This window comes from Gambusia affinis, linkage group LG01, assembly GCF_019740435.1.
Source record: "Gambusia affinis linkage group LG01, SWU_Gaff_1.0, whole genome shotgun sequence".
Lineage (NCBI taxonomy): Eukaryota > Metazoa > Chordata > Actinopteri > Cyprinodontiformes > Poeciliidae > Gambusia > Gambusia affinis.
Genome location: NC_057868.1, coordinates 37,155,720 through 37,178,587, shown reverse-complemented (window position 1 = coordinate 37,178,587; position 22,868 = coordinate 37,155,720). Strand labels below are relative to the sequence as shown.

The 22,868-nt window shown below is 37.1% G+C and overlaps 1 protein-coding gene across 3 annotated transcripts in view; it reads right to left on the bottom strand.

The window, feature by feature from the left end:
• Nucleotides 1-22,612, bottom strand: part of acap3a (ArfGAP with coiled-coil, ankyrin repeat and PH domains 3a) — a 58,704-nt gene extending 36,092 nt beyond the window's left edge. For all 3 annotated transcript variants that reach the window (XM_044120295.1, XM_044120311.1, XM_044120303.1), the window contains exon 1: nucleotides 22,388-22,612. In XM_044120295.1, the coding sequence (XP_043976230.1) occupies nucleotides 22,388-22,434 (47 nt within the window). In that variant the 5' untranslated portion in view covers nucleotides 22,435-22,612. The remainder of the gene's footprint in view (nucleotides 1-22,387) is intronic.
• Between the last annotated feature and the right edge of the window lie 256 nt (nucleotides 22,613-22,868).

Sequence of the window (22,868 nt, the reverse complement as noted above, 5' to 3'; positions counted from 1 at the left end):
TTAACTGATGTTCTTTAAAGAAAGGTGTTATTTATGGGCTACAAGAATAAGGGGGTGAGTAGTGAGCTTACATCTTATTTTGTAAAAAAAAAAAAAAAAAAACTTTGAAAACAAGGAGTCTCTTTTCTACGGAAGAGGATTAGAGCTGCTAGAAAAAAAATACTTTGGACTTTTTTTCTTAGAATTATGACTTTAATCTCACATTTTTTACTTTTTCAGAAGATTGAAGTCAAAATTCTGACAAAAAAAATCTGAGATCTTAGAGTAAAGTCCAAATTCTCTTTTTTTAAGTGGCTTTAATCCTCTTCATACTTTTCTCTTTTGCAAAACAATCTGAATTCCAAGATTATCATCTTATACTGAAAAAGAAAAAGAACAAGACTGTGAACAGCATTAGTTTTTCCAGCAGTGGCGAACAAGGATCCCACCTGTTAGCTGTCAGGGCGTTCAGTGGACGACGCTCGGTTCGGCCGGAGCGGTGCAGCAGATGTGTGATCTCTGACTCACAGGACAGCTGCTGCCCTTAGGCTGTATCCTCTGTCTCACTGCACACGCCCCCCATAATGGATGCACATGCTGCCGTGGGCCCGTAACTATGGCAACCGTCTCCTAAGTGGGACGGAGATCTCCCAGCCGTGCAAGCGAGCTGAACCCCGTTCACACAAACTGCACAGGCAATGACACGATGATCAACAGGGCTCCTGTGGCAGGTGGCTAGTTAAAGCCTGTTACACTGCTGTACATCCTCCTGTGATTCACACATCTACTCCTGCACACCCTGTCCTTAATGAATGATTAGGACTTAACAGATGGCATTAAAAGCAGAAGTGGCCAAACAAGCCTGCATATGTGAAAGCAGCGAAGTTTAACAGCATTAACAGCATAATAACAATAGATTATGCTGAGCAAGCGGCAGCTCTGGTGGTTTCTGGCTGGCGACAAGCTGACTGGGAATCGATCCAAAGAAAAGCCTGGAGTGCTCAAATCTTCTGATCTGTGATACCTTAAGTAAACACCAGAAGCATTTCTTTGCAGCAACCAGCAGAAAATGCAGATATTGGAGTAGAAACAGAAAGAACTGTTTTTAAAAAGAAGTCAAAACGCAAAGGTTTTTACATGAGTTCATGCTGTGAAGCAGATGTCTTAGCAAATCTGTCTGCTGATTTGGTGATGGGATTCGGAGCAGCAAGCAGACACCAGGTCCACGAAGTGACCTCCGAAAAAACATTAAGGACCCCAAAAACATTCTGTAGATTTCTGTAGCTGTAAGCTGTCATTCAAATCCAATTAGCAACAGATGAGAGTTGCTGCAGTAGGCCAGGATAACAATAAGGATGGAAAATAGAGCTTTAATGGGTCCACAAGTTTAACAATTCCAGAATTTCATCATCATTCTGCTTTTCCCCCCCTTTTTCCTGGAGAAATAAGGGGAAAAAACATCATATAATGAATAAAAAAAGGTTGAACAAGTTCTGTTGTTGTCTACATGCGGTTTGTGGATCCAGGAATGTCTTACGACTGTTTACTGGTAAACGGAGGTTAACAAGGGTTGCCGAGTGAGTATGTGGTGCTGGGGATGTTTTGACAATCCTTGTGCAATCAAAACATGATTTGTTTTTTGAATTCAAGTCAAGTTTGTTCCCAATGCGGGTTGGACTCCACCAGTGCCAATCCTGGTGCCAGATCCTGTTTGTGGTGTTCATGGACAGAATCTCAAGAGTCTGCTTTGGAACTTCACGAGTTTGTCCACACAAGTTATGATTTGTGTTAATCTGTGATGGGTATTATCTGGTAAAACAGTATGTTGTAAGCTCATCATGGAATGTATTAAGTTGTGTGAGTGAATAAACTGTCTTAGTTTTTCTTTTTTTTATGATATAATTCTGTTAGGCTACATTCAATCAGCAAGCAAATGCGCTTTTTTGCCTGTGTGCGACACCAGACTATATCCACCTTTTTCACAGCAGTTTGAATGGCCCAGTTACAGGTTTTACATGTTTGATCAAGTTTGTGAAGCTATTAGTATATTTAGGTGTGTGGTACTGGTGCAGTTATGAAATAAATTCGTAATTTATTACATTCATGTCTGTGTTTGAATAAATAAAAAATTCAATCAATTTAGAACTATTTTCCTGTATCAGATCATTATCGGCCAATACTAAACCTCAGATATCGGTATTGGAAGTGAAACAAATGGACTAGTGCATCCCTAGTGGGGACGAATTTGGCTTTTCAGCCATAAAATGAGGCTATAACAAAGCTTTCCATATAGGTGGCACTCTTATCTTTAGGAGTTAGACCCCAGGGAGGACCAACAACCTCCCTGAGGGACCAAATATAAACTCTTTGGGATCCATGAGGGACTGGAGAATGTTGCGAGGGATATCTGATGTTTTTGTACCTTAAATGAGGGTGGAATAGAGAGCTGGATGGCTCACTGGAGCAGGTGGGTGGAAGAACTCAATATTCACTTTGAGGCTTGAGTTATTCTTAGTCTGCTGTTTGCTAACGCCTTCTGACCCTCTTCATGCTCGTCTTCTCCATGTAGAGCACTAGACAAACAGAAATTAAACAGGACTACATAGAGGACTAACTTAACACTTAATATTTTTCTTCAGGTCATTTGTGAAAGTTATTCCATCAGAAACTTCTTGGCAAATCAAGCAATAGCTGTATTTTACTTCATGCTGCCAATGCAACTACCCCTGATTTTCTTGAATCTTACACATTACTACCACATTATTATTGCCAAATAATAATGCTAGCCTTGAACTAATGACCTTAAAGGAAATCTATGCACTCAAGCAGTTGGTGTCACATTACCTCACCTCATAATACTGTGCACTCACCCTGCACTCTACTTTGAACTAACCCAATCATAATACGTTTAAGGTGGATGGGTTTTAAATTTCCTCGACACCCTCTTACTATTGTTCCTGAGCTTTTATTTCAGCTTGAAAGCTCAAACATGCCCATCATAATAAAACTGCTTTGGATTTCTGTCTGGAAAGTGGGAATATCATATTTCTGGTTCCGACTAAGTCCAATATGAAGCAACATGTGCATTATTAATATCCTTGCAAAATGATAAATATTCATCTTTAAGACAAAAATATACATTCTTTGTTTGGAAAATTGCAGAAAAGCATCACTGTGTTATCACATATATCTAAGTCCATGTAAAACAAAATAACTTTATTCAGATAAGCTTTTCTAGAGGAGAAGGTGTTAGTCCAGGGATCTGCAACCTGCACCTCATGGGACCTTCCACAATGACTCTTAAAAACTTTGACTAAAAAAATTATAAACAGCCATTTAAAAAAAAAAATCCTGATTTTCTGTTAAACCACTCACCCCCACCCCTAAAAATAGGAGTAAAATTGTTGTTCTTTAAAGATAAGAGATTTCCTGTAAAAGATATTCATCAAAAACTGTAAGATGGATTTTTTTCAAAATGTTAAGTAATATTTGTGGCTTCAAAACCTGTTTTATTTAGCTGGACTAAGAGCAAAAATGTCTCTTTGGGAAGGTTGCAGATCCCTGGGTTAGATAAAAAGCCCTGCCAGTTTGCTGTGTGTGTGGCCGAACAGCTGACTGGCAAGTTTCGTTTCTACAAGCCCACACACTCTTCCAGTGGGTCAAATACAGAGACCATCACAGGATTTTCTACGGGGAGCCTCCACTGTCAGAAAAAAACAGCCATGGATGCATTTCTATTTATGACAATATACAATGACGATATACTTCATATTCAGGTGTGTCTTTTTTAATTTTGTGATTATGTGCATCAGTGTTAAACACTTCTTGCTGTTCCAATAACCAAATTTCATCATGTCAGCGACTAGTGAACTGAGCTGCTTGTGATTTCCAACCTCTTTACTGTCAGAGCAGCACAGGAAACTAACGAGCCAAAAAGAAAAAGTTGCTCAATCACTCCGTCTGTCATCCATCCTGAAAACAACCTCTGTTCTTTTGCGGGAAACGGGAAAGAAGAGGAGAAAGGTAAACCGGAGTTGGCTGACAATGAATATTCCTCTCTTGTGATTCCACAAAGCTTTTCCAAAATCAACACTGCATTTTTTTTTTTTAAGTTTGAAGTGCATATTGGGTTTGTCAGCGTGTTAGGTTCTGTGCCTCGAATGGCCAGCCTGCCTGCTGAGGGTGAACTTTTGCCCGTCTGCTCTCTACACCGCTATCGTTTCTTCCTTCTCATACGCTGCCACACCCCTGCCACTTATCCCTTTTATTAGCTTATATGTTAGCTGTGTGGTGAATCTCTTAAAAAGCCACAGACCACAGCTCATAAACCGTATAGGAAAGAAGGAGCTTGGGGATCTAAATAATATTTTAGGAAGCCCATCAATAATCTTGCAGCAGAATTTAAAACCTCAAATTAACATTAAAAGTTATAGAACTGCTCCGACTGTAAGAGATTGATTAACATCAGTATGTGTGTCATCTTTAAAAGTTCAAGCAATCTGAGAATTATTTACTAATACTTTCATATGGAGTAGTAAATTACTGTTTAATTAAGCAAAAAAACAAAACAAGTAATTAAGAAACAAGTATGTTTCATTGAGTTTAAGCTTAAAATCTGGTTTACATTTGGAAGGGAATAGATGATTTACATTTTTAACAGAAGAACAGATGGATCAGCACCCTATATTATTATCAAGAACAAAAACAAATTGACCAAATATAGGCCAAAAACAAAGCTTCAATTCAGTGATTATTACAAGTTACTACACAAAAATAGAAATATGTAATAACTTTGTGGTTATAAGTTGCATGAAAATACTACGGCTTTTATTTAAAAATTAAATTCATAGATCAAATGGAAAATCCAGTTGATCTTTTGAGACAAATACTTGATAGTTTATCTTTGGCTAATCCTGAAACTCAAAAACATTATTTTTGTAGGAAAATGCGTCATTCTAAATGTAACCATGCCATGTCAACAACCCCATCTTTAACGGACACCGTTACTGAGGGAAGAAAAGTCAGTGTCTCTTATTTTCAAAATTGAGATGAAACATACTATTCAAAAAGAAAAAATAGATATCTAACATGTTGAGGCATGTCTGCAGTTCATTCAAACTGTGACAAAATGAGAGAGAGAGCTAGACTTATCAAATAACAGGAAGACTAAACAGAGAGCAGGTAAGTTTCTCAGTTTTATCCTTTTTACTTTCAACTTCTGTTTGCCATGAAACACACTGGATTTGGAAATGTTGAGCAACTTCCTGGAAACTTTAAAGTGAAGACATGTTTCTAAGCTACCTGCACGGATGCTAAAGTAATTTTGAAGTAAGTACAAACTCAAACTGCAATCCTCAAATGGTATAGTTTGAAAAAACATTTGATTTTCCCAACTGAGAGGGAGAAGAATGAAAAGAAACACTTATGGTTGTATTCAAAACATCCCTGGAGAAAAAGTTCAACAACTTCCCACACTAAGTGTGCCAAAATTGGAATTTTATGCTTTCTCCCACTGCTGTATCATGCTGGACCTTGAGCAACATGTGCACATATTTTCTGAATTTCCCTCTGCGAGACATTAGTTGTGCTGCTGTCCATCGTACAAGCGTTTCACATGTGGTAAAGTAAGCATACCGGCCAGCGGGCAGGCAGTCAGTCAGTCAGTCCCCGAGCTGAGGATAACATTCCCACTTAGAATGAGCAGATGAGTCCAATTCACCCAACATGCAAACAAAGCAAACTGGAATTTTCAAGCAGAAACATTGTAAATCAAATCAAAACCTTACAGCCAAGTTTAGTTCAACAGTTGTTCCTGCCAAGAACTTTCTCTGATATATGCGAGGAAACTGAGGGAAATCTATCAGTTTCGGAGCGTGAGTCCAAAATATGTCATTTTTGAGAAAGAAAATGTCCTTTTTGGCATAGGTTTGACATATGTCCATCAGTATTGATGAAGAAAACACACATGACTGCTCACATTTTTCTTCCCATAGTGCTCACATAGTGAAAAACAATCACACTTATGAATAAAACAAATTGGTCAAGATCTTTGTCTTTTCTCCTCATTTAAAATAGGAGCTAATCATCACACTGGTGGGGGAGGAGGAGACATTTTTATATATTCAGACCTTAGTCTACTCATTAAGTCTTAATTACTTGAAAGCTGTTTTCTAGTAATGTTACTTGAAGAATGTTGACTTCATTTGACTTAATTTAACATATGTTATAGAGAAATTGTCAGCTCTAATGTAATTCTCAAAGTCAATTCAAATTCAAAGCTTTGCTTACACAGACATCATTGAAATTATGTGGACTACAGAAAATAATTAGCTACACGTGTCAAACAGGGTCAGAAGAATAATCACAAGAAGATAAAGCAGCTCTTTTAAGTATATGGTATGCAAATTTGGCAAATATGGCAGCTAACCTTTATTTGAATGCCACATGGATATGGGTGAAAACAAGAGCTTTAACTACCTAGTTTCAATACAATACAGAACTACCACAGTCGCTTGAAATAGCAAGCCTGCTGCTATTTTCCTCTTCTAAAGAAAGCCTATTTTAACATTTCAAAGAGTCAGCAAGTATAACATTAATACATACAGCAGAAAGCATCTTAGCACCATCACAGAAGTCCTTATCTAGACTCTTGAGGGTACAGCCAATCAGTGTCAAGCAAAATGAGTGTCTGTCCTGGATTGGCTGCTTTGCAAACACAAGCAAAAAGCTTGTCAGGTAACATTTTGAGCAGGTATTTAGCTTTCCAAGCTGTAATTTCTTTCTTAAATATGCTCTATGGAAATACACATGAATATTTTGGAGTTATGTATGTTTTACTGAAAAATCTGCGAATACTGAACTAAAAGGCGGGCGTTGACTGCACATATCAAATATATGTTCTGCTAAAACTATTCTAGAGCTGTAAAACAGTCTTGGTTTGTTCTTTCTAAATTTAATTATAGTTAAATAAAAATACGTAAAATGCCTTTTTCCAAAAGAGCTGCAAATGAGATTAAATTAAATTGTATAAACAGCCTGACGCTCCCATTGGACGTTAGTCTTCTTTTGTGTTCCTTCTTACATTTTTCCATACTCAGAGTATTAAGAAGACTATTTTTTTCTCTTGCAAGAGCACGACGAATAACAGCACAGATAACAGAACAGCTCAATTTGGTTTATCATAGAAGACAGACTCAAAAGGATCCCATGAGACCAGTTCATAAATTACACTTTCAGGATTTAGTGTCTGGACTGAATTTAGTGAAAGACATGCCTAAACTTCCTGCTGACACTGCTGCACTTTGGAGGAAAAAAATGCAAAAAGACAATGAAACGGAACTTGGCCAGCAAGTCCTGAAGGACCTTGAGATGTTGTGGGTCGGCGGTGAAGTCCTTTTAGGGCGTCTCGCAAACAGCAGGACACTAACATCCAGCTCTCACTCTAAGTCTCATCACCGTTTGCTCGATGAAAGATCAGTGTGCAAGACAGTGGAGCAAAGCGATTAACAAGGAGAGCAGAACCACTGATGCAACAGCCTGTAACTACACTTGGACAAATTTCATGCTGTAAATATGGTTCTAACCACACTGCTATATCTTCTCTGCTGAGCAGCGGTTTGGTAATACCAGACATAAGCACAAAAAGCAAGCTGACAGCTACCAAACATACAGTAGAGCAATTAAATTCTCAAGGGTAAAATATGAGACATCAGGAATATTTTTTTTTCTGTTTAAAAAGTATGTGATGACATAATTTATTGATATATATACACAGTGTCAACAATGCAATATGAAAACATCTAACATAGATTAAACCAACAAAATTTTACTTATCTAAAAATTCTAAATACATGTCAGATCAATTCAGCATAAGGCTTCCAGTAGAACAAATGACAATGAAGGGCTTAAAAATCTACTTGTAAGTAATCTGACTTCAGCCAGAACAAAACTAAAAGATTTTATATTTTTCCAATCAGTGAACATGCCACGCCCCCCAACTCAACATTTACACCCACACATGAAAATGGCTGCAAATAGATGCACAATTATACAACCATACATCTTTGAAAAGCAGAAGCAGAGCCTCCTGCACAACCAACAAAAAATCAGCAAGTGATTTCTGAATAGTAAGTCAATACATTATTGAGAAAACAGATGGGCGGCCACAAATGGGAGGCTTTCTTAAGTGCTTGTATTGTTTTTAGAAGCAGTCGAGACCCAAGTGGAAGTGAAAAAAAAAAAAAAAAATTATAAAATGTGAATTTTGCACAATAGGTTCCCTTTAAATCGTGTCTGTAATGAGTTTAACACATTACAAATGGCAGTTACAGTTCCAGTAATTCATGAGGTGCAGGAGGGGGGTTGCTTGCACAATTAGGTCACCACAGGCAGTGGGTGAACAATAACAAAAGGGTCATATAGAGGAAGTGTGACATAGATTAACCCTTTCAACACAACTGACGTGTATTATTTATACCATGAGATGGGTTAGAGTTTCCTTTGCAAAGGAAGCAGACTGAACTACAGCGTCAGTCCGTGTGTTTATTATTGCATAGGATGTAGGCGACGTCTCAACAACCACTGTAGGCTTGGGTGCGGAGGAGGCCCCGCTGTTGATCAACAGGCTGACAGGGCAACGACAGGTCAGAGTACTAGGGGTCTTTGCTGGCGGTGACGGTTTATATTAAGACAGGGTGGTCCAACTCTGAGATGACTGCAATGCACAAAAATGTCAAAGACGCCCGGTGCGAAGGAGACAAAAAAAAGGACACACAAGAGGAGGCCTGGACTGTGAGAACCAGCCTGCACAATGTTCCATTGAAGGGAGGAAGACAATAAAGCGCACAGACATGGAGCGTCTTATTGCCTTATTTCTGGGCACAACACCAGGGCTGACTGTGGAAGAAAGCAGCACAAAATAGCTCCAGTAAACCAATCCTACGGTGAAACACTAACATTTTGGTGAAGTAGTTGAATTCCCCCCACTGAAAATCCCTGAGCAGGCGTGATGTGTTGCAGCGGCGAGAGCTGGGAGTCTTCCCGGCATTTTTGTGGGTTAAACATGCAGCTTGGCTTGCACTAAAAAGACATACCAGACCTGTGAAGCATTCAGCTCCTTCCTGTCTCGCAACTTTGGAAAAACAAGAGTTTTAGAAACAGAAGTATAAGCACTGTGCAGCTTTTACACAACTTTTAGATAACCTTAACTGGATGGTATCGCATTGTTTGTGTTTTTTAGCCCAAAGGTCCCAAACTGTGTTAAACAGTAGGCCATCACATGAGTGTCATCATGTCTGATCTACTCAGTAACAGACAATGGAGGTGTGGTCACTTCCTCCAAGTGTTTCCTCTGATCTGAGGTTCGCAGCATTCCCCTTAGTTGTCATATCACTTCTGATTCCTCTCCATGACCTCTAACCCTCTCCCTTCGGACCGTGAACCAGCAAAGCCCTGACCGTATTGCGACACAGCCAGCAGGAAAGCACAACAAAAAAGTGTTCCAAACGCAGCCTGCAGCTTTTGATGCTTAAACTGGCAAAGTGGGGTCAAGCATGCCGTGAGATAACTGCTTAGTGTCAGTCACCAGAGCAGAAAAATGGTTGTCTAGAGAATTACAGCCTCAGAAGAAAGCAAAAAAATCTGGTTTCACAAAGAAAACAACAGGAGGTGAACCAGGTTTTGGTCAAAGACGTCAATCTTCCAGGAGGAAATCCGTTTTTACAAGAACAGATTTGATGTCTGCCTAAAGTATTTGATGAACTTCTTGGCACCAAACCTTTTTCTGATACACGACAGATAAAGAACTGTTTCACCGGGTTTGGGAGTTGCCCAGTCAAAGCCCGTACCTGAATATGTTTAAAACTCTGAAATGTGATGTGAAGAAGGTGTTTTTACAAAAGTAAGCACTGAGAGCAGATATGAAAACAACAGGCGCTTCAACAACTTATTAGTTTATATTTGGGAGCTTTTTGTCCCTAAAGTATTTCAGTGTGTATTTCACATGTACAGGATATGCATAGGTCTAATTAAAGGTGAAGACAGTCCTGACATGATTTATCTGATTTTTTGACATCACAAATACTTTGCATTTTAATTGATGAGTGTATAGACATTTTGTATTCACATTATTTCTAAAGTAATTAGTCAGTGAAGAACATAGAAATCTGCAGAAACCTCAGACTGTAAGGAAGAAGATGGATGCATGGATCAATAGAGGGTTAAAAATGGCTCAACAAGTAAAAAACAAAAAACAAAATTGGACTAATTGGAAAAAAACAACGAATGCAAAGTAGATTAGCCCCCTTGTGTGTAGAGATGGTCTGTTGTCTAAATGTTATCAGTGCTTGAAGAGGTCAACAGGATTGATCTTGTGACTCAGAGCTGGAGACTCAGCCACTTCCGTCGTCTCCCAGCGACGTGTGAGCTCTTTAATCTGAATCTGCTTTCAATACTGGAGCAAAGTGACGCATTTCCTGGCCCATCCCTAGACTCGTTTCTAGTCGAACCACGACCAGAAATCTGCCCCCGCACATCCAGAGGAGCGTAAGGAAAAGGGAAAAGGAAAAAGGAGAAGAGGCAGGGAGAGTGTGAGTCTGGAAGTAATCAAAAACAGATGCTCAACCACGTGTGATTCAGCATTTCAAATCTCAGCAGAGGAGGAGACTCAGTGGCTGGACTTAAAGTCATTCTTTATTCCCCAGGTGGCCACAAAGGGCCACAGCTGAGGAGATGAAATCTCAACGCCGATCCACAACTTTTTACCCCATTTCTTGATCCAAAGTGCCAAAGCAGCGGAATACCCATCCATATTCCCTTAAAGGCAGAGGCCTTCCAGGAAGCTTGTTCATCAGAGAAGTCATTTCCCAAATATGATGCTAGACAAAGAAATCTGGTAGTCATAACTTTCTATTAGTCAAATTCAGCATGCTGCAAAGCTTATTCAAAGTGTGAGTGCAAACACAGGTTAACGTGACTCTGAAGACGAATGACACAAAGCCAAGCCAAGAAAACGACACCTCACATGTATGCTGTTTTACACACGAGGGATGGTGTTTGAAAAACAATACAGATTAGCTGAAAGATATTACTAAAAGATGAGTCACAATTCAGACGTGATGTACTGAAACAAATGTGAGAAAACTGAAATAAAAAGTTGATATTGTTGACAGGTCAATTGGAAACTGAAGGAGAAGTCCTTCAGAGCTAACAGGTAAGGCCAACAAAAACATTCTTCTGTTTTTACAAAAGAAAAAAGGTTCAATGCTGGCTATTCATAGTACAAGTTTAAAAATATGTGTAAACAGAGGATGCCACAAATACTAAACCACAAATTGGTGGGACTCCACTGTGGATCCTAAAAAAAGAAATGAGAATTGGCAGATAAAACCTTCACAAAACCAGAGATTAGAAACAGAAACCTAACCAAAATCACTTTTGAACATATAAAAAGCAACATTTTACAATAAAAAACAACAAATAATCAAACTATATATCCATGCAAATACAAAAAAAGTGAAATATTGTGTTGGCCATAATCGCAGTTTACTAAATTAAAGGTTGATTATTTTATTTTCTGTTTATTTATATGTTTGAGGATGCAATCAATAAAAAAAATTGATTCTGGATTAATAAAAAGCAGATTTAGCAGCTTGACAAACACATAATGCAACATGACGTGAGCTAATTCCGAACATTTTGCCATGTATTACAAGAAAAGTTGATTTTCATCTTTGAACAGCATAAGACATTTGATTTCTAGGGGAAAAAATTTAAATCATATGTTCAGCTTCCATTACTGTAATTTAATCTGCGAGGAAAAACTAAAACCAAGGTGGGAGGAATTTTCTTTGAATAGAGACCAAAAGTTGGAAAAAGAGCAAAGAACTCAAAGAACGTGTGCGCTCATCACAAAAGTTACTGCTGTTTTCTTTCACAATGGGCATTGGAAGAAATACTAATTTAAATTTGCTCCAATATTTTCATCATTTAGGCTTTAAGATGTTGCTACAGAGTCAATTTAGATCTGCAAGCTCAAACTCTGGTAATAGCAGTCGACTGAAAGACACTTGAATGAGTGGAAACTGTAACGTTTTGCTAACAGAAACTAATATATTCAATATTCTGAACATGTTTTCACACTGAAAGCAGCTCCAACCCCTTAAGACGTCCAAGACTGCAGAGCCAAGTTTTTTCATGGATCTTTGTGTATCCCGTCTGGAAAACGTCTTCCTATTCATGAATGTGAAAGGATCGGGACAGCCAGAGAACCCAGCAGGGAATCGCCTCCTTTTACACAAAAACAACACAAAAGGGTGACATCATCTCTGAACCCAAAGTTTTTTTTAGCAGCAGACTTCAGGGAGACAGGATGAATAAATAGACCTACTTTATTTTTACACAGTACAGATGAGTTAAATAGCGATGTGGTCACCTTAGGGTCACAAATTTACCTGAACAACCGGAGAAGTTAGAACTCTACATAAAATTATGGGGAGTCCGGGAATGGATTCCCAAACTGGATCTCCTCTGCATCTCTTAACCCTTTCTCTCACTGCCAACTAAATATTGAAAATGAATAAAGCCTAAAAAAATTAATTTATGTGGGTCTAATTCCTGATCAGTTATTTTTGGAACAGTTTAGAAAAGTATGATGATTACAGACAAGTGGGTTTTTATTCAAGATTAAAAGGAAGTCAGTGTTTCAGCTGTTTTACAGTTTTCTGGAAGTTTCTTCCAGATTTGTGGTGCATAGAAGCTGAATGCTGCTTCTCCTCATTTGGTTCTGGTTCTGGGGATGCAGAGCAGACCAGAACCAGAAGACCCGAGGGGACTGGAAGGTTGATACAACAACAGCAGACCTTTAATGTATTGTGGTGCTAAACCATTCAGTGATTTATAAACTCACTGTTTAAAACTATTTTAAAGTCTATTCTTTGAGGGAGCCAGAGTAGGTACTTCAAAACTTTTTTCTTTAAGAAGAAAAAAACTCTGCTGCCATGTTTGGTAACTTCCTAAATAAAATGTTATGACTCGTAAGATAAAAGAAATACATCTTGAGTTAAGGAAAAGAGTTGTGTTCTGTGTGTTTCAAGCAGATGAAATGTTGGATTGCACGTAATTTTGGAAAAATCACAGACTGTATTTTTCTGAGCCCAATTGCTTTGCAGCCTTTACTGAGCTCATATCCTGCAAATAGGAAAAAGCCCTCCATCTTAGCTGGTATTAAGTTACTGATGTTGTATTTGCCAATAGAGCAGAAACACTGTAATCAAGAAGCCATTGTTTTGTGGATCAATAGATCAGTATGACAACAAGATGTTCATCCTCCAGGTGGTGCACTTTATCCTGCAGAGGACTGAGAGAGCTAATGTAGGCCAATCCCTGATTAAAACACGTCGCCGCTCACATGCACTGTGCTGACTTAATACCCGTCACTTTCATTACCTGCAGTTGAATGAGTTCACCTACGTCCTTTAAAAAACAGACATTCTGGAAAAGCTCAACAATAAGTTCACTGAGCTTCCACCGACATTAAATCAACCAAGCAGGAAAAAGCTAAAGGAGCAGAATGTTCTTTCAGTCTTAGTGAACATTTAACCTGAACATAACAATGGCACCCACTAGAGGTGCAAATTACAGGCCATTAAACCATTTTTTAAGATCCTATTTCATGACCAATATGATTTTAACTTTGGGCTCTAGAGTATTGGGTATTAAAACTTTAGTAAATCGCATTTAATTCAGGAGAAACTTGTTTATTATGAGTTATGACAACATTTTGTTTACATTTGGATGAAATAAAGCAGTTAAATTTAATACAATTGGTAAGCTGTCAAAGTCATGTCTGTTATGAGCCCAACTGGTTAAAAACAACTATTAAAATAGTCTTTGCCAGCTGAACTCTTCCCTGAAAGGCAGAATGTTCTGTAATAAAGTTCTTTGGATGGGGTTATTAGCTTCCATCATGTGCTTTGTCACTTAGGAACACCCACATTTCTCTGCCAGTTCTACACCCAGAGGTAAGTGGCATTTAATTACATCTACATGAGTAACTTTTGGAAATATATGCACTTCTGGGAGTAGTTTTACTGCATCACTCTTTTTACTTTCACTTAAGTATTATTTCTTTATGGAAGGTGGTGAGGTGGTCCTTTATTCAAGAGATACCTTGGATAAAGGACTAGACAGGATTTGCAACAGTGTCTACAAGAAGGAACAGAGCAGAATGTACTGCACTTAGAGATGTAACTAAATTATACCTGAAGCAATTCATTGGCTTAATCGCTTAAAATAATCAACTAATTTAGTTATCGATTAATTGTTAATTGGAGTATAAAGTTTTAAAAAAGGCCCTTTGCAGAGAAAAACAACATATTCAGAGCAGTTAATTAAGCCAAATCTGTACAAAATATATATACATGTTGCATCTAACATAAAAACACCTTTGACTGTAAATATGTTCTACTTAGAACTCCTTGAGAGTTCTAAGTTTTAGCTTCACTCAGTCAAGATTTAGTAAAGGAATGCTATGTTATCGCATAGCATTTGTTTTCTTATTTAAAAGAGGAGTTGAACTGTTTATTTGCATATTTCAATTCATTGCTAATATTGTATAAAAAGGCTTAAGTGATTAAATAAAGTCTCTGTAGAATGTGTCTTTAAAAAATAAAAAAAATCCAATTAATCATCAAAATAATCAATAGAATAAGCTATTACCATTACCGTAATAATCGTTCATTGCAGCACTAAGCTAAATGCATTTTAATGCCTTTTATGAAAATCCTACACATATCTAAGACTTTTTAAAATGTTTTAAGACCCTGATGGAAACCCTGTTTAAGCAGGAAAAGATTAAAAGTGAAAGTTGTCACTCTTGCTCTCCATCCTGTCATTAAAAAGCTCCTCTGATCCCTATTGAACAAAGCAAAACCAAAGAATGGCTCAGTGATCACTAATCAGTTCCAGATGGAGAGCTTTATCTTTCTCTCCAAAAGCTTTGGACTTGGCTGCTTTTTTTTTTTTTTTCTTTAACCAAATTTCCAAGGAGACAGATGCATGTGTGCTGGATAAAATCTGATTTGTGACAACAGAATAAATTGTTTTCTCTGCTGCCGAAGGAAAGCCAAGATAATTACTCAGGTATTTATTGTTCATCTAGATTAATGGTAAACATCTCAATGTGAAGTGTTATTCTGATTTGTGAATAAAAGCGTCAGAGGCAACTTATTTTTATCAGATGTAATAATGATGAATAATGATAGTGATGGAGTCACAGTCGTGGCTGAAGCACCCTTGACCGAACAGAAGGCCTACTGACACAGATTCAAGTTAGAAGGAGGTCAGTCTGAACTAGAGCAGAAACAACAAGATCTCATAGTTAAAATCCCTTCCAGCCTCCTGCAGCTGGAGAGGCAGATCCTCCACAAATGCAATGATGATGTGAAGAATGGTAACCTGAGGATTTCAGCCTGCTGACTCCGTGTTTCACTTCCCATGTTCTGGAGAATTTAATAAAACGGCAGAATATTGTAGAAAATGAAAAGTGGTAAATCCATCTCTAAATCATTATATGTAGATCATTAGACAATGTAGAGTATCAAAAAGCCCAAACTGGTTATTAGTCAGAAGGCAGTCAAAACCAATGGCTCTGGAGAAGCCATTGTAGGACGAACAATTTATAGTCAATTGTTCTAAAGTGAGAGTAATCATTCACAAGAAGAAAACATTTACTTCAATCTCAGCAGTTTGCATCTTAAAATTAAATTTCGAAAAAAGGAAGACTGAGTTAACGCCACAATGATTCCAATAATAGATGCAAATCTGCAACAACAACCGCCAGTGAATAGTTGAAATCCACAAATACTCTAAAAATGTAATCTAAAAATGCTTATAGCTGCCAATAGTTCAAAGACAAAATGTACTTTAATATGCATTAATATACAAACTGGAAACTGTCTTTGCACTGCCGCAGACATTAATATTGACTGTCTACCTTATCGTCTTACAGCCAATCAGTCCCAAAGAAAATCAATGGCGCTACTGGATTGGCTGCTTCTCAAACACCAGTCAATAGTGTGTGGCGTTTTGTCCAGGTATTACAGCTTTTATTTCAGATGTTTAAGAAATTCTCTAAGAAAAAATTCACAAATATGCAGATTTTCTGTAAATAATTGTGATGTTCCACAGACAAATGATTGAATAGGTAAATTCATACCACAAACACTGAGCCATGAAAAGATGGGCGTTCACGTTATTGGGGTGTCCTAGTTAAGCCCAGAACAACTAGGGAAGACAGAGAGGACTCTGTTTAGAGTTAAATAATTGTTGAACCTGGTAGAGCCCAGATTTCCTTTTTCATTATTTAATCCTGATAAGTGAAAAGCCCAGATTACATATTTGACGTCAATCTTACTTCTCACTGAACAATGGATCAACTACTAAGCATGCTCGTTAGTCCAACCATCTAAAATATGCAACCTTCGTTCAGCCTTTAATCTGAATTTGGGTCAAGAATTCATGTGTCCAGCCATTTTTCTCTCAGAGAATGAGAAATCAAAGGCAGTAAACGCCACAGGTCACTGGCCTCGGATTCGGCTCTCCTCCGTGACTCATTGTGTGGCCCTTCGTCATGACGGCATCATTTCTGCTGCCCCCAGGACTCCCTGCCCTGGGCTATTCACACACAGAGACTGGAGTGTCTCCCAGCGGAAGTTACAAACTCACCGGACAATACTTATATTCAACTGGAGGCTGGGAAGCTCAGCGGGAATGGAGCTGAAACTCCCGCCAGAATGAAGTAGCTCACCATATGGAGAGATTGGGAGAAGTTCTGATTAGAAGAAGCAGATGATGCGAACATAGCCTAATGTTGTTTATGTCTGTTTGTTTTTATCTTCCTCAAAGAGTGTGACCTCTAATTAGCATGTTTGCACAGAGAAAACAACTGCCTGTTCTCAGTGTTGTGCCACATTAAACACAAACCCAGGAGTCTGTTCAGCACAGATGAGCCCTATTGGTTCCAGCGACACATCTGGCTTTGATGAGTCGGGTCAGTGTGCCACACTGAACAATGAAAGTCATAAAATACAGCTTCACTCTCAGATATTTCACAAACAGTAATCTAAGGCAGTGTGTGTGATGGTGTTACTGAGGGAAGTTGACTCAAATCAGACATTTTTAGCGTTAAAAAATAAAAATAAAATTAGAAGCCGCTATTTACGAGGAAACTGTTTTCTCAATAAAACATATCAGTTGATCATTCAAGCTGGTATATTTTGTGTTTGGACTATTAAGATAGGCATTTGTAAGCATTTTCAGAGGGGGTCTCAGCTTTTAGTGGGAAGTTATGGTCCACTGTCGATCAGTAGGTTGAAGTTTCTGACGTGTTTATGTGATTGTGTGTAAGTTTCTACGATCTAATCAATGGAAACTGAAGTAGGCAATGAAAATCCCCTTCAAAAAACAAGGGGAATACAATCAAATCTAATAAAACTACCTCAACACGTGTTCAGTACAGTTTCACAATCTAACTTCTTCTTTCACTTTCCTGCCTGGGGATCTCGTCACGCAGGTGACATTTCTGTCAGTTTTACTGTAAACCAACAGCTCTTCTAGAAAGCAGGTTAAGTAAGAAAATATGTTCTGTCTAATCCCAAAAACGACAACAAATATCTTTCTCCAAATAAAATAAAGACAGAGAGACAAACTGTGCAGAAACTTTCCTGAGGTAACATCAAGCAGAAACACGGCTGACACATGTCCAACTGGTACTGAGCCAAAAGTGAAAATAAAAATCACTTAAAGAAATTGTTGAATCTGGCTGAGAACCAAAACGGTTACAAAAAGAAACACGTACATGAAACAGATACTGGAGAGTTGTAAACATATCTCATGAACCTTTATACATTTTTTCACAGAACCAGAAAAACCTCAGTGTATTTTATTGGGATTTAATAATCTCCACATGAAATTAAAGGAGTGGGAGACATGGATTTCAAGTTGAACTAGAAAAGTGTGGTAAATGTTTGTGTTCCGCTTTTACTCTTTTACTTTGATACCATTAAATGAAATCAAGTACAAAAAAATACCCTCAGAAATCACCTAATCAGTACAAAGAGTCCACTTTTATGTGATTTAATCCAATATCCTGCTGTTCTGTGAGGGCGTAAGAGAAGATTAATGTAATACTTACTTTACAAAAATAAATAAATAAAAAAAATGGGACAATTATATTTGAAAAGCTTCCAGTGAGGACAAATGTTAAAGAAGGATGTGTGTCAGTTAGAAGTGGAATAATCTCAACAATGAAATAAAGGAATGCAAAATATTCAGAAGTGTAATATATGTTTAATTTTTTCTCTCATTGCTTTTTTTAGTCTTTTCATGAGATAATTTCCTTAAATTTATACAGAATAATGCTATAATGTTTATACGTTTATATTTGAAATATAATAATTCCAGATCCAGTCTTTTATGAAACTCGCCCCTTTGCAGGTTTACCTGACATGCTACCTGCTAAAATATAATCAGGAGCAGCTAAAGAAAACAAAACCCTGCTGTTCCGGTCCAGCATTAAGTGCTTTCAGCTCCAGCTGGAAACTAAATAGCACCAGACACAACTGCTCAGACCTGATTCCCAACATGCGTGGGAAATGGTGGTGTGTCAATCCCAACGGTTAAAAAATCCAGATTTTTTTTTTTAAACCTGCTTCCTTCTAGCCTTCCAGCTCCTTACACAGCCTGCTGCAGCAGTGCATTTAGCTCCATAAGAAGCCTTAGGAAAACCGTGTTACAGGCTTCGGGGGCTGCTTGGATGCCTGTTTACTTTATTGAATTAATCGTAATTAATTGATTATAGAAATAATTGCTAACTAATCTAGGGCTCAATTAATCATTGCCTGGAGTATACAAAACTCTGAAAATGACAATTTGCTGAAAAAACAACACACTTAGAAAAGTAATTACGTCAAAACTGTACAAAAAATATATAAATTTCGCATTTAAGACGAAGAAACACTAATAGTCTGTAAATATGTTCTACCCAGAACTCCTGGGCATTTATTTTTAGCTTCAACGGGTTCAAATTATGTAAAAAATAAATGAATAAATAAATCCTCTTGAGCACCTTTTGCTATCCATTTATATAATTAATAATTAATTAATCAAAAGATTAGTAGACAGTATTCGTTTAGCTCCACATGCATCGCTTGCTACAAATGATCATGTGTTCACTGAAGGAATGCTAAGTAATTGCACTTCAGCTAATGCCATTTTTATTTTATTTGTGAAAGCAATTGAATTATTTAGTTATTTGCATCTTATAACGTATTTGTAATGTTACAATAATCATTAGTTGCAGCCATCTCTTTCAGCTTCTCTTTGGGCCGCTGCAGATAAAAAACACTCTCAACTTTGTATTAGCTGAAGGATAAAGTTCATGCATGACAGCATATCTCTCTGACAGGCAGGGTATTATGAAAAATCTGTGCAACATCTAAGGAGAAAGATAAGACAACTCCATCCATTCTCTGATGACACGAAGGATCTCAGCGCTTTAAATAATGAGTTAGGCGTCTCCTGAGCATGAACGCCCTTTGCTGCTCTGCTGAACATGTGAGACAATGAAAGAGTCGGTTGGGGTTATGAGCCTCTCTCCAGCTGCACATGGCTGTGATTAAGGTGCTGCTGCCAATGGTGGAAGTCTTTGATTTCCAAGCAGACTTTATCTACAGTCTGAGGAAACGTGCTCCGTTGGAAAGCAAAGAAATGATCCACAACGCTGGACTTTCAGAATCTCATTGTTTCACAAATGTTACATTTTTAGTCACTGCAGTTACTGAGATTTAAAGGTTTGCATTTTGTATATGGCCAATATGATTAATTATGTTGAAATGATTGTTGAAATAATTATTAAGTAATTAGTAATCGATTAATAGTTAAGTATTCAGACTCAAAAAAGGGCTATTTGCTGAATGAACAACACATTTATCACAGTAATTAAACCAAAACTGTGCAAAACCATATACATTTGACATCAAGATGAAAAAAAAATCTTTTTTGATACAAAATGCCGAGCAGCAACTCATCATGTGACAGAGTTTTAGTTTCACCTGATTAAGATTATGTTTTTAAAATACTTCTATTTAGCTTGCTTTGCTATCCAAATATTAATTGATTAATTTAAAAAGAATCAATAGATAAGCCTTACACTGCATTGAAATTAAGTAAAGCAAAAAGGGCTGAGCTTAAACGTCAGCCTTGACGTGTGAAGGGCTGACATGTATATACAGTATTTTTTAACTGTTTATACATCCTTTGCTACAAATGATGAAGTGTTCACTAAAGAAATGCTTTTTTATTTCATTTTAGGAAATAAAATGTTCATTTTCTTATTAAAATTTTGTTCACTTGCATCTTTTATTGTGTTTCTAATAATGTGCATAAAAAAAGGCTTAATTGGTTAAATGAAAAAAAATTTTATTCAATTAATCTTAATTTTATTCTTAAAGCTTACTTTTATTTGCCTATATTTTTCTATTGGCTCTAAGTGGAAACCTTTATTAACATCGCCTTTAATCACGTTAACAGTGGATGAATTCATACCGTTAATTTTCTCTACCTTCATGATGATCATCTGAGATAAAGAGGAAAATCTGTGCTAACATATTTCTGTTTTTTCTTTCCAAAAAATGTTGCAAAGAGTACCTAATAGCCTGACTTTTTAAACTGAGGCAATCCATCTATCAATCTGTCATCTTAAGTATATTTGAGATGAAATGAGCCAATCCCAGGTCTTCCTTCTAGAACAATTTGCCCAGAAAAAAGCGAGGCGCAGAGGAAGCATCCTGATAAGATGCTCCACACTCTTCATCTTATCTCTGCAGATAAACCCAATCACCCAACATAATTAGGTTATTTTGGCCTCTCATATCAAGGTTCAAATGCTTTTGGTCTCGATCCACATCTCTAACTGTAGGTGAAGGCCGAAACATAGATGAACCAGTGGATCATTGATCACCTTCAAAAAATGTAACTAAAATCTTAATTGAACTTGTTCGTTTGATGTTGAATCCCCAGTTTTTTTATCAAAACTGGGGAATAATTTTGCTTTTATTTTTTATTTATTCTCCCAGAACAAGTTTAGTCATAGGAATAACAAATCTAAATTTAAGCATAATCGGTGATTTTTAAAGATTTCATTTTTGGAAAATCTGGATTATTTTTCACCAATGAACTCCTTTGCTTTCCAAAGTGATGTCACCACACCCAAGGACTAACATTTTGTTTGACAGGCATATTTTACAGCTTCTGTTTCTGTAGTCCTTGATGTTAAGTCAACTCTAAGATTGAATATTTGGGCCAGATTATTAATTACATTTTTTTTTAAATAGAAGTTGTAAGTGATAATATTACAGGAACACTGTTACAATATTAGGATAAATTAGTAGTAATTTTATGAGATCTCTAACACAAAAATGAAAAAATAAAATGAGGAATGCTGACCATCTTGTCAAGTTATGCTTTGGTATAACTTTGACAGATTACTTAATACTTAATAGAAATACTTAATATTTTAACACATCAGCATCAAATTATTATCAGTAGCAGGACTATTCCAAAAAAGATCACTATATAACTATAGAAGTTCTTTTTCCCTCATCAAAACAATGTTTTTCTTTCAATTTTAATATGTTTTTTTCTGGTAAAATTGCATGTTTATCTGCATCTTTATATGGTTTTTTTTGTTTGTCTGTGTTTTGTTTTTGTTTTTTTTTTTTTGTTTTTTTTTTTAAATATTGGAAATCAGATCTAGTATGAAATATGAAAAGAAGTCTGGACACCCCTGCAGTAAAATTGCAGATTTGACAGATTTTCCGTTCTCTTTCAAGCAAACTGTAAATTAAAAGATCCTGTACAAACAGGTTCATAATTTATCTTCTATTTGTGAAAGCTTTAGCAGCTTGAAAGCTTAGGACAATATGTCTGCGTGGAAATATTTATATTTTCACTGGGTTTGACCAGAAATAAAACAGAAATCAGAGAGTTTAAAGAGATGAAGCTCAAGTCATTAACTGCATAAACAACTGAACTGATAGGTTTGGATGAATTAGTGTCATGTGTTTTGTCAATGTGACTGCGCATCAGTTACGCAGAGTGAACTGTTAGGAGACAAGAGCCGCAACTAAAATGTGACTGATGATCCTCCAATCCAAACTTTCCTGCTCCACTAAATTCACATTATGTTCCCGATCCCCGATCGAGCCATGTGTCCCAGTTCCAGTCGCTCACAGCGGACCCATGTCAAGCTCCGAGGAGAATAATGTCATCCAGACCAAGCAGACTGAGGCGTTCAACAGTTCAAACCACAAAACACAATCGGTCTGGCGCGGTTTCCCCCCTCTATTCTTACCTAAATCGGGGAGAATCCTTGATGCAGTCTTCAAAATCAACCGTCATCTTGGATTTGGTGAGAAGTTTCCACACGATTTAAAACACGGATTGCATCTCCCGAGTGGGTTGAAGTACACAGATGGTAAGTATCCGACAGAAAGAGATCCTCCTACCCCTCCAGCGGCGGTTCACTCACTGAGCGCCACTGTGATGTTCCGAAGCGACTCCACTCAGTGCAGGACACTCTGCTGCGTTCATGATAAACTCGTATTTTATAACACCAATCTTAAACCACGATATATATATATATATATATATATATATATATATATATATATATATATATATATATATATATATATATATATATATATATATATCGTGGTTTAAGATTTAGTGTATACATACAGTATACACTGTATACATATATGTATACAGTATACACTGTATGTATATATACAGTGTATATATATATATATATATATATATATATATATATA